We start from the raw sequence: 12,934 nt of genomic DNA on the forward strand, positions 1-12,934 counted from the left end.
GGGGCAATTATGCCTCCAAACGATTTCAGTTCCTGCCCACAAAATAACTTTTAGGTAGTTTGCATGATTTCCATTGGTCAAAACCCATAGTGTAACCGTGATGTGATCGTTCTCTAACCCAAATCTTCTGGAACCCATACGTAATACCTTTGTTCAGTGGTCATTGTTCTTTAACCCCTCCCACGCTTATGACGGAACCGCTCCGTCACGCCCCTCGGGTGGGCTGTGCTGGTGATGCAGCGGTTCCGTCATGGCCCGCTCGCCGCGCCTGCGCGGCGCTGATCTTGCGCCTGCGCGGCGTGTTCTATTGAGCGGGCAGGGCCATGACGGAACCACTCCATCACAAGCACAGCCCACCCGAGGGGCGTGACGGAGCGGTTCCGTCACAAGCGTCGGAGCGCCGCGCGCACCCCCCCTCCCCTTAGCGCTGCGGCGGAATTGCCGCCACAGCGAAAGGGTTAAGAATGTGCAATATCACTTCCCTTCGGAAATAGTAAATACATTTGCAACTCAACGTGTCCACTCCACTCGCTCTCTTCTGAGCTTGCAACATAGTCAATACAGTTTTATTCTAACAGAAAGGATGTACATTTTTCAAACTGTAGGACAGAAACTTCAGTGATAATACTCGTAGCTTCAGTGCAATCAGGACATTTTTAGATTATTCGAAGGAAATAATGAAAGACAAAATACATTTTTGAGGCCTACATGGAAAACCACTAAATCACTATTTTCTAAAGAAAAAACATGCTAATGTTGAAAACATTAAAGAACTAGAGATGCATAAGAAATAATATAAAAACACCATTTCATTATACTTGTAAGCATAGCCTAATTACGTTTCATTAAGAAACATGCAATCACTTTCTCTCAGATTTACATCTCAAAGAAAACATAAGCAGGACTAATTTTACTTGAGCATTCTCATAATCATATTTTGTTTTAAAACTACAGACTGCATTACTACCTTTCATATTATTTTCATAGCACATTAGTAGGTTTCTCTCTCTGTCATGAATGACTTAATCTCAAACCAGTTTGTGACCCTTCTGTATGCTTTTACGATGCAGTTTCAAACTCTCACGTGTTTCACGAGGCACACTGTTAGTCATGTTTCTTAAGTATGTATTATGCATCAGTATCACACCCAAGGGTAAGGAATTGAGTGACCAAAACACTCTTAATAAAATAATCACGCTCCGCCAGTGGCATTTAAAGCAGTGATTACAACAAGGCAGATTCCTTTGTTCAATGAAATGTCCCTTCATGGATGCCTGAAATAAGGAATAGCAGAGTCCTTTAAATGGGCAGGGGAGTACACAACATCTGATAATTCATTAAAGGAGGTACAAATACCTTACTGTGATGCCAGTCATCATCACAGGAAGAGTAAATTGTTGGTGTTGGATGCTTCTGAGAATTTGTGTCATGATACATGTGTAACTTGTGTTTCTTTCTACAGTATTCACTACTTTTGCTCTCACGACATTGAGTCTCAGTGGTCCCAAGTTCCCTGTCTATGCAGTATCCATGAACTGTTTTACCCCCTTGGAGTGCAACTCACTTATAATTTCTAACTCTATTTTTACAGGTCACTGAAGCAACAAAAAGAAAAATAAATGTTGTAATGTTGGAAACATTTCTATAAAGGGTTATTTTGAGGAAAGTAGAAACACTCTAAATCTCTGAAGAAAAAACTAGTTCTATGCACCAAGAATGGTGAGGAATTTGGTGCAGAAGAAACTGCTGAATGTGAAAGTGATTTATCGACTTTCTTACAATCATTATTTGTTGTCAAACCTTGAAGTACAATGACCAGGAACATTTACCAAGTGTCAGTTATTGGGATTGAATAGCCTCTGAAATAATAACTGTACCTGCATGTAAATTGAAAATCTACGGCAGCTACTAAATATAAGAATATTTTTACTTAAAGGAAACATTTCACGGTTGGTCAAGCAAAGAACATTGGCAACAACTGATCCTCACACAGAGCACTTGGGAATATTCAGTGTTGCAAATTCTGCCTGATGGTTTATGAGAAATGCCTTGGAGACCTTAGCCTCTCCCAGCAAATCAGTATCCGTAGATGTGATGTGATGTGACAGAAGTGTCAGGAAGGCTAATAACCTCAGTTTACACGAGCAAGCTTATGTCTCCGTCTCCTGTGATTCAGAGGAAAGAAAACATTGTATTTTAAAAAATAACTGAAAATTTTCTTCTCAAATGTCATTACAGCAAAGACACTGGATTAACATCTACAATATAGAAAGATTTGTACCACCAACTCTGTCTCTTGGGTTGATCTATGTTGTTTCCAAGTGTGCCAGACCTCCAAAGTTAATGGTGTACCTTTTTGGGCCTCACCGGAATAGGAAGCTTAAAAAGGGCCAGTGTTACGCTATTGATAATTTGAGAACCTCCCTAACATGTTTTAATCCATGTTCATTACTTGTATAAAAAATGTACCTCACTTGTAAGTACTAATCCTCAAAGGCCCTATCAGTGCTTTTAAAACTCCTAAATTAAATGCGATAAACTGCAGTCAGAATGAGCTTAATTCTACTTGAGGGAATCCTTGTGGGCATAACTTGGAGAAAATGAATCCATGAGGGGTATCTTAATAAAAATAAGGGGCCCCTCAGTGAAAGTTTATAAGACAAGTTAGATAGGCTGGCTTCAAAGATAAGAACATTGATCTCCAAATAAAAGCTATAATTAGGTGAATGCAAATGTGAAGAAGAGCTTCAGCAGCGTAGTTTAGAAGTTAATGTTGAGTTTTAACATAAACAAGTACAGACTCCGGAATTAGATTCAGACTTAAGATGGCATGTAGCCAGGAACAAACCCAACTTAGAGATACAAATAACTTGAATAAGAGCAATGAATGTGAGAACAACTTTAGTTATCAATCCCACCTCACTAAACACAAGAGAACTCATACTGGACAAAAACCGTATCAGTGTCCTGAATGCCAGAAAGGCTTCAGTCGGAAAAGCGATCTCATTCAACATGTGAGAATCCACACTGGGCACAAACCTTATCAGTGCACTAAGTGCCTGAAGTGCTTTAGTCAGAAAGACCATCTCATTCAACACGAGAGAACTCATACTGGACTCAAACCGTATCAGTGCTCTGAATGCTATAAAAGCTTCAGTCAGAAATTCAGCCTTATTTTACATGAAAGGAATCACACGGGGCAAAAACCTTTTCAGTGCTCGGAATGCAGGAAAAGCTTCAGTCATAAATATGGTCTCACTTGTCATGAAAGAACTCACACTGGACTAAAACCGTATCAGTGCTCTGAATGCTTCAAAAGCTTCAGTCAGAAATCTAGTCTCATTCAACATGAGAAAACTCACACTGGACTAAAACCATATAAGTGCTCAGAGTGCCAACAAAGCTTCAGTTGTAAGGCCAATCTCATTCAACACGAGAGAACTCATACTGGGCTCAAACCGTATCAGTGTTCTGAATGCTGTAAAAGCTTCAGTCATAAATCTGGTCTCACTTGTCATGAAAGAACTCACACTGGACTAAAACCGTATCAGTGCTCTGAATGCTGGAAAAGCTTCAGCCAGAAATCTACTCTCTCACGACATGCGGTAACTCACACTGGGCAAAAACATTATCACTGCTCTGAATGCTGTAAAAGCTTCAGCCAGAAATTCAGCCTTACTGTACATCAAAGGACCCACACGGGGCAAAAACCTTTTCAGTGCTCTGAATGCTTGAAAAGCTTCAGTGAGAAATCTGGTCTCGCTTGTCATGAGAGAACTCACACTGGACTAAAACCGTATCAGTGCTCTGAATGCTTGAAAAGCTTCAGTCACAAATCTGGTCACATTCAACATGAGAAAACTCACACTGGACTAAAACCATATAAGTGCTCAGAGTGCCAACAAAGCTTCAGTTGTAAGGCCAATCTCATTCAACACGAGAGAACTCATACTGGGCTTAAACCGTATCAGTGTTCTGAATGCTGGAAAATCTTCAGCCAGAAATCTACTCTCTTACAACATGCAGTAACTCACACTGGGCAAAAACATTATCAGTGCTCTGAATGCTGGAAAAGCTTCAGCCAGAAATCTACTCTCTCACGACATGCGGTAACTCACACTGGGCAAAAACATTATCACTGCTCTGAATGCTGTAAAAGCTTCAGCCAGAAATTCAGCCTTACTGTACATCAAAGGACCCACACGGGGCAAAAACCTTTTCAGTGCTCTGAATGCTTGAAAAGCTTCAGTGAGAAATCTGGTCTCGCTTGTCATGAGAGAACTCACACTGGACTAAAACCGTATCAGTGCTCTGAATGCTTGAAAAGCTTCAGTCACAAATCTGGTCACATTCAACATGAGAAAACTCACACTGGACTAAAACCATATAAGTGCTCAGAGTGCCAACAAAGCTTCAGTTGTAAGGCCAATCTCATTCAACACGAGAGAACTCATACTGGGCTTAAACCGTATCAGTGTTCTGAATGCTGGAAAATCTTCAGCCAGAAATCTACTCTCTTACAACATGCAGTAACTCACACTGGGCAAAAACATTATCAGTGCTCTGAATGCTGTAAAAGCTTCAGCCGGAAATCTACTCTCTCACGACATGCGGTAACTCACACTGGGCAAAAACATTATCAGTGTTCTGAATGCTGGAAAAGCTTCAGCCGGAAATTCAGCCTTACTTTACATGAAAGGACCCACACGGGGCAAAAACCTTTTTAGTGCTCTGAATGCAGGGAAAGCTTCAGTCATAAATCTGGTCTCACTTGTCATGAAAGAACTCACACTGGACTAAAACCGTATCAGTGCTCTGAATGCTTGAAAAGCTTCAGTCAGAAATCTGGTCTCATTCAACATGAGAAAACTCACACTGGACTAAAACCATATCAATGCTCTGAATGCTTGAAAAGCTTCAGTGAGAAATCTGGTCTCGCTCGTCATGAGAAAACTCACACTGGACTAAAACCGTATCAGTGCTCTGAATGCTTAAAAAGCTTCAGTCGGAAATCTGGTCTCATTCAACATAAGGAAACTCACACTGGGCTAAAACCGAATCAATGCTCTAAATGCCAGAAAAGGTTCACTTTGAAAAAAAATCTCACTAGACATGAAAGGACTCACTCTAGGCAAAGACCTTATCAGTGCTCTGAATGATGGAAAAGCTTCAGTCAGAAATCTGGTCTCACTGAACAAAACCTTGTCATTGGTCTAAATGCCAGAGAAGCATCTGCTGGAGAGTCAGTTTGATTCAACATGAGAAAATCCACAGGAGAAAAAAATGTATCAGTGCTCTCAGTGTGACAAAAACTTCAGTCATAAAAGCAACCTCTCTACATGAGAGAGACAAGGTGGGAGAGTAAAAGGTGCTCTGAGGAGAAGCTTTCAGCATTGCAAAACCTTCACATGAAGCAGCCACAAAGACATCAATAAATTTATCGTCCAACAAACTGTTTACTGAGAAAAGCGCACAATGAGATGGGATAGAAATTTGTGAATTAACCTCATTCCTTAGTGCCTATTTGTGGCCTCATTCCATTCCGTGTATTTTGCTTCCTGAGTGTTAATAAGCCATGGCTCTGACCCACAAGGTCCATTCGATCCTGAACTTTGAGGCCACGCCTCCAAGGATCTGGAATCCAAGTAACCTCAAACTATTTCCAGCCTTAATGAGCCTCAGCAGGTGCCTGCGGTAGAAGTCCCTTTGTCGTAGGACTCTATGGGACCAACGTCTGTTCATGCCTGTGCAATTTGTGACTGATTATTGAAAAAAACTAAATGAGATGGAAGGACTGGTCATTATTCTCAGCAACATCCCACCACTTCATTCTCCAGTCTCTGTGTCTCTGTGCCACTAAAGACAAGACCAACCATATGCTAACCATTCCTGTCACTACCCTAAAAAGTCCTAATGACTTCTGTTCCAATAGGACACAGCTTCGTATTACAAAGATCCACTTTAGTGACCTCTTTCCAGGTCCATTTATGTTACAAATGGAACCTACTTCCCATCTGCTGAGGACAGTTTCACGAGCTTTAAAATCACATCAGACATACCCAAGAGAGTCTCACAGATAATCTGAGTTGTACATTTTTAGTACTACTAAAGAACTACAAAATGCTTCTCACAAATTACGTGCAGTTGTTCTGCTTCTCCTATCTTTTTCTGTGTGTAGTTGTCTGCCCCGACTTCACAGTTTCCCCACACGTTAGTATAGTTTTTAGTAGTAAATGTGGACGGGACAGAGGGAGTGGCTGTAAAATGGGGAATGCTTATAAATAAAGGGGAGGGGTGAAGGCAGAACTAAGGACGAGTTAGGGAGGGGTTTAGGGAAAAGACAGGCACTCACCCACTAAAGAGTAAGCCCATTTCTGTTTATAAACTACAACTCTAAAGTCACTAAGTCATAATGTACCTAAAACAATCGTAAATGTACTTGTGCTCAGAGGGGGATTAAGTCCAACATCACACATGGCCATCCACTGGAACTGCAGCAAACTCCCATAAATAATAATGGTGGTAGGGACATAAAATAAAACCCTATAGGAAATAATGCTAAATTAAATATTTAAAACTAGTTAAAAAAAATCTAAATAAATGTCATTTAATGGCAAAAAATATTTAAAAGAAAACATTTCATTATTTTTAATGTTGTAATACATTTTTTAAATTTAAACACTAGTATAACATTCATTATTAGTAAAGTCAAATTACATGTGTTCAGCACATTTAATAATTATTAATACATAAACAAGATGTTACTTCAGGTGGGAAACCTTTAATTCAATCTTAAGAAAAAATATAATCTTTAATATGTTCAACTAGGGTGGAAATCTCCCTGTGTAAAAATATATGGAATATTTAGAATGTTTTTTAAACTTAAAAAAATAAAGCTTTTTAAGTTAAATATTATTGTAAATTAATTTGATATACTTTAAATGTAGAACAAAATGCTTCAATACCTTTAACTTGTATTTTAATTAAATATGTAATTGATTTTAAAGATGTTAAAATGTTTTTTTAAAGATTTGTTGAAAAAATCCCACTGAAAGTAAAATCCCTGTATTTTCTTATTATGTACTCTAAATTACTAAATTGCCTCAGATGGGACAAAGCCTTTAAAAAAGTTTTGTATAGAATTAATTGAATTTTTTTTTTGAAAAGACAAAACACATTATTTTAATGTATCTTTATTTCTTATGAGGTTCTATTTCTAGGTCTCGGCTAGACACTACTTGCGCTGTCTCAAAGAGACATGTTTATCTCCTTTATAGGCTTCAGCCCACTCACAGACTTACCATTTGCTGGCTCCACCATCGATCTAATATTATTTATCCCCATTTGTCCATGGCATACATTCGTCATGTCTCTACCTACGAGAGCATAGACCAATTACTACTATCCATCCCCAGCTGCCATTTTAGCATTTGTTATCAGTGCTACTTTTTTCTTTAATTTAGAGCACTTGAGACGGGCGCTCATGGTTTATGGGGCACCGCTGAAAACAGGGATGAAATTCTTGTTCTCATCTCATAATATTTGCTGTCCATTCAAACACCAAAATCAAATGTCAGATGCTGTCTCATCTGCTGACTGCTATCATACACAATGGTTCCGCCCTGTGTTCCGCCCCATTCACGTTACCTGCACCCCCCCACCGCCACCACCATATAGCGCGTTTGTGCCTCACAATGTGCATGAAAACTGAAGCCCAAAATCAAAAGTCAGACGCGGTCACATCTGCTGACCGTTCTCTATACAATGGCTCCGCCCTATGTTCTGCATTTGTCTCTCTCATCCCTTACACCGTTCTACGCCCCCCCACTGCCACGCCATACAGTGCATTTGCGCCTCACAACGCACATGAAAACTGAAGACTGAGATCAATTGTCAGATGCTGTCTCATCTGCTGACTGCTTTACCCTAAACGAAGCGCAACACGAGGCCGCTTAAAAAATGAAGGAACACAAAGTAACAAAACTTGCGCAGGTCTCCCTAGCACAGCGAGAGAGCCCCTGCTACCGTATTTACTGCTTTCTCAGAAAATAGCCACATAATGCCTTCGGGGCCTTTCTGTTTGAACACTTTTTGGCCCATATCTCTGCTTGTGGTGGTCCCAGGATGACGGGACCACCACCAAAAAGTCAACACAATACAGCCTTTCTTTTAAAGGTACTGTCAGAGTCCTCACTCTTAGTGGGGACTGCAAAACGATCACCTCCCCTGGATTTTCGTGTCTTTTTGAGCTCTCCCACGGCTGTAGCTTTTACTCTACAGCCGGTAGTGTTTCAACCCCTAGGGGACAGATGCATGGTAATTTAAAGGCATTTAATCAGACCTGGAAGGCCTGGAAATCCACAAATGTGATGTTGATCCTATGCCCTCTAGGGACTGACTGTATGGTTGCAATTCAATGCTTTTTCAGTGTGATGGCCTCTACGGGTTGTTTTTACCATTGCAGCTTTGATATCAAACCCATGAAAGAATACACAAACACAAGGTTAATTACTGAAAAAATCTTACTGGGGTTACCATAATGATTGCAAATGTTTTATTGGTTATCACAGTAATGGTAATGATTTTTGCAAAAGGTATGTGTTTATCACAAAACAAATGATTGAACGAATATGAGATGCTTGGGTGACCCTCCAAGGGGTCCCCAATGATTACACAATGTCATCTATGTATGTTCCATCTGACAATGTACATATTTGTAAAATATTTTGTAGTTTTTAGAAGTGTGTTTTAAATGAATTTACTTCTGCTTTTTCTAAAGAGAAGGTACTGACTGGACAATCAGTTATTGGGTGTTGTCATTGCGTGCCAGTGATTGGTGATTACTAGCCCACACCACCTCCCTTGAGAAGGCCTTGGACTGCTCCTCCCAGCTAACCTGTGAGAGTCAAGCGCTACAATGGGGTGTTTGGTTCCCAGTGAAGACAATTGTGGACACATCTTTAGATATGCCTGACTGCTCTGTGCAAAGCTATCAGAGGTTGAGCACAGGTTATCTTTTAGTGTGTATCTAGCTTGCCCTGTAGAGAGCGGTGGTTCCTGCCTGGCCTGGGTGCGTACCTCAGCCAACCAGGAATCCCATTGCTACCATTCTATCAATCATCGTAAATCAGCTATTTAGGGTCAACGAGCCTCCTACAGAACATTTCATATGACATGAATATCAGCGTTTCAGAGCAGCTTGAACGAAGGAAGCCACACCAGCAGATCTTTGAGCAAAGCATCATAGGAAGTGAACATTACATGGTCTTTGAGTCAGTGACCTCACATAACCTTTGACCAAGTGACATCGCAGAAAGTGACATCACATGGTGTTTCTTATACATTTCAGTCCCTTACTGCATGTGGTTTGTAATTGGTGATATATTTATTGCACCAAATAAAATACCACTTTACTGAGTCAGAATGTTTCAAGTGTGATAAATACCACCCAGAGTAAAGATGTTTTCATACCATGTTTGCAACACACATCTTCAAAACAGGACTCAGTGAAAAATCCTTAGCTAAAAGACATTCACAGTGACAACGTTTATAGCTCTGCTGCAACCTATTTGATTTGTCAATGCTTGTTAAGTCTCTGTCTCCCTTATTTTCTAAGGCAGGGTGTTGCATTACCAGTGGTTGGCCATGCGTGGTGCTGCACTCTCTATTGCTCCACTTTTGCTCTAGTAAGTTACATTTGTACATTTTACTCCACCTCTGTTTAAGCGTGTGCAGATGTGCAAGTCCACATTTTTGAATAACTTTATGCTCGTAATGGTGAATAGCTAAAACTAGCAACGTTACTCTACGAGCATCCTTGCATGTATAGATTACTCACAGGAGTAAGGTACCTTTGTGAATAGCCTTCGAGGTGTCCAACTCAACCTGGGTGTTTCATTTTTGTGGTAACTCTAAAGTGGACGCAGCACTTGGGTTATTATTAGAGCGAATGAGATGATCCTGCGCGAACACCAAAGCACTCGTCCGATGCGTTTGTTTGGCTGGTTCTTTGAGTTGGTTTGGATCATCAACCTTGGACCATATCCATAACCTGGAAGCTCTGAAGACTTCACACCTGTTACAACTGCCTGAAGTTTCAGACATTTTGATGGCCGTAGATTTTGGTTTGACTTGATAACCCAACTCTACTCTGAGAATTTTGTACTCCAAGCCACTTCTGTGCGCCTCGTCACCTTCTGTGATTGGTTCATTCCAAACCCTTGCATCAAATTCCAGTGTTAATCATTACCGGAGACTAGACTTACCTTTCTCCCTTGAGCATGGCTAGCGAGGACAAATACTATTTCATATTTCATTGCACCATGGTGTGAAGAACTGTCCTGTTACTTTACGGACAAAATTAAAAAAATCCAACTGGACCTGGAAGTGGCTCAAAAGTCCTTTGCGACCTCATCTGTCTTTTCATTATCTGATAGTCGATGTCTAGAGGCTCAGTTTGCTGCCTTCCGGCCGGCATCGTAATCTGACATACGGCAAATCCTGGTGGCTTTAAAGTCCGGATCTCCCTCGGACCCTTGTCCTGCCAGGGTTCTGGGAGGGATAGTAGATACCATTGCTCAAGAGGTGACTCAGATCGTCAACCTCTCCCTTTCCACTGCCTCGATCCCGAGAAGCTGGAAGGAGGCAAAACTGCTCCCGCTGCTAAAAAAGGCTGGTCTAGATCCATCAATACCATCGAGCTATTGGCCTATCTCACTGCTGCCAGCTCTGGCGAAGGTGTGTGAGAAGGTGGCTTTCAAACAGCTGGATAGCTTCATCGAGTCCTCTCACGCCCTACATCCTGCTCAGTCTGGGTTCAGGGCGGCCTACAGTACTGAAACGGCACTGGTTGAGGTTTCAGAGGCAGTTCGGGAGTGCTTGGACGGGGGCGGCAGAGCGGTCCTGATTTTATTGGACCTCTCTGCTGCCTTCGATACGGTGCCCCATGCCTTGCTTATTGCAAGACTGGGAGCCGTTGGCATTTCAGGGCTGGTCCTCCACTGGCTTTCATCGTTTTTGAGCGATAGAACTCAGCAGGTTTGGATGCCCCCTCACTCTTCGGCCCCAAAGAGACTGACAACTGGAGTTCCGCAGGGGTCTACGTTGAGCCCTTTATTGTTTAACGTTTATATGACCCCCCTACTCTACCTGGCGGAACAGCTGGGAGCCAAAATAATGGCCTATGCTGACGACACACAGCTACTTTTCACCTGGCCTAAGGGTGTGTTGGATCCATCAGCAATCCAGCTCTGTTTGTCGGAAGTCTTTCGGTGGCTTGCACAAGTCCAGCTTAAGTGCAACGAAGACAAGTCTGAGGTTCTGTTTTTTGGCACCTTCCCTGTCAACTTCAAGGACCAGATTTGGCCCTCAGACCTACCCTGCCCTAGTGCGATGGGAGGCCCAGCTAAGAACTTGGGGGTTTGGTTCGGCCAGGACCTGAAGTTTTCGGATCATGTAAAAAAACTGACTGGCATCTGCTTTGGTACCTTGCAAACCCTGAGAAGATTTTTCCCTCTCCTCCCCAGGGCTGCTAAGGAAACTGTTCTTCGAGCCCTGATTTTGTCTCGGCTCGATTATGCTAACGCCTTATTTAGCGGCCTGCCGGGGTATATGATTCATCGCCTTCAGGTGATACAAAATGCTGCAGTACGTCTGCTTTTCTCGCTCCCCAGGAGGACGAGCGTGCGGAGCCACTTACGTAGCCTGCATTGGCTCCCGGTACCACACCGAATTCTGTTTAAAATTCTTGTGTTGGCATTTAGAGCAGCTCATGGTCAGGGACCGATGTATTTGCAGAAACGATTCTCATTCTATATTCCCAATCGTGCCCTGCGATCGGCCAACCAATGCCAATTGGTTGTTCCCAAATATAGATATGCTCGACTGGGAGGCCAATCTATTTCAGTTAAGGCAGCTTACGCTTGGAATGCCCTCCCCCTATACCTTAGAGCCTCTCCAACCATTACTGTTTTCAAGAAAGATCTTAAGACCCACCTTTTTAACGCCCCACTATAACAGACTTGCTCCTGATCTATCACTCAAGAGGTTAAACTACTCACCGCGCCAGGATACCCCGTGGTAATAGAGCGCGCTATAAAAGTTTTTAAAATAAATAAATAAAATAAAATAAATATGTGGCTTCAACACTGCATCAGTGGATCAGCATTTTAATTTACATTTTTTTTGCATTTGTTTTTGGTTTAGAATACATGACTAACTGTATCCTTTATTTCCTTTGGGGCAGTTGTTTTTGCTAAATAATAATCCCTAAATCACAATTATTCTTTTGATTTTGCTTCAGAATAATTATTAAATATTCTTCTTTATCTAAACTTGGTTAGAATCTTGAAGTTCTTGTCCCTTTTTTCTTTGAAATTTGTGACTTCGAACTGTTTTGCTTTACCATCAAACGAGGCCGTACTGCACAAGTCATATTACCAAAAGCGAGCTACGGACACTTTAGTAGAAGACACATTTACCTTTGCTGAAAGAAGTATGGGAAGAACAAGGCAGGCTGACTCCGGGAAGCCGACCACTGAGCTGAAAAGCTTACTGTCTTAGGTGGAATCAGCACTTGCTGTGGATGCAAAAAGTAAAGACTATGAGGGGAGCTGTTGGTAGCTGTGTCCCCAGAATTTGAGTCTGCCACCCTCTCTCAAACAGTTGAAGTATTTAAAGATGCATGCGTCAGACATTCAGGTCTCAACAACTAAGACTGCCCGCTCCTGTCATACAACACTTGCACTGGTACCTGAGTCACTTTACCCTGTGCTGTGTAGGCATTTAACATAAACAATTTGTGCTTTGTAAACAGACAGCACCCCTCTTTGTATGTAAATGAGCTTCTATGAGCAGACACCCCAAGCTCCCATCTGTTCTAGTGCGGATGATAATGTGAGCACTGTAAGGTAATCACAAACAAGGGATGTATTGA

The 12,934-nt window shown here is 41.7% G+C and overlaps 1 protein-coding gene across 1 annotated transcript; it reads left to right on the forward strand.

Annotated features, from left to right (window-relative positions):
* The first annotated feature begins 2,280 nt into the window (after positions 1-2,280).
* On the forward strand, positions 2,281-5,252 carry LOC147737617 (uncharacterized). Its single transcript, XM_086938411.1, has 4 exons — positions 2,281-3,264; positions 3,433-4,022; positions 4,170-4,543; positions 5,195-5,252. Exons 1-4 carry the CDS (start codon positions 2,826-2,828, stop codon positions 5,250-5,252), a joined length of 1,461 nt encoding a protein of 486 aa, XP_086794537.1. The 5' UTR covers positions 2,281-2,825.
* Positions 5,253-12,934: the final 7,682 nt, after the last annotated feature.

Source organism: Lissotriton vulgaris, chromosome 1_1, assembly GCF_964263255.1.
Source record: "Lissotriton vulgaris chromosome 1_1, aLisVul1.2, whole genome shotgun sequence".
In the NCBI taxonomy this organism is placed as follows: domain Eukaryota; kingdom Metazoa; phylum Chordata; class Amphibia; order Caudata; family Salamandridae; genus Lissotriton; species Lissotriton vulgaris.

What these genes read in the sequence shown, in the direction of transcription:
- LOC147737617 (XM_086938411.1), top strand. Translation starts at nt 2,826, where the DNA reads ATGGCATGTAGCCAGGAACAAACCCAACTTAGAGATACAAATAACTTG. An exon ending in AATCTACTCTCTTACAACAT is followed by an intron (nt 4,023 to 4,169) that starts GCAGTAACTCAC and finishes AGCTTCAGCCAG; the next exon opens with AAATTCAGCCTTACTGTACA. An exon ending in CATGCAGTAACTCACACTGG is followed by an intron (nt 4,544 to 5,194) that starts GCAAAAACATTA and finishes TGGTCTCACTGA; the next exon opens with ACAAAACCTTGTCATTGGTC.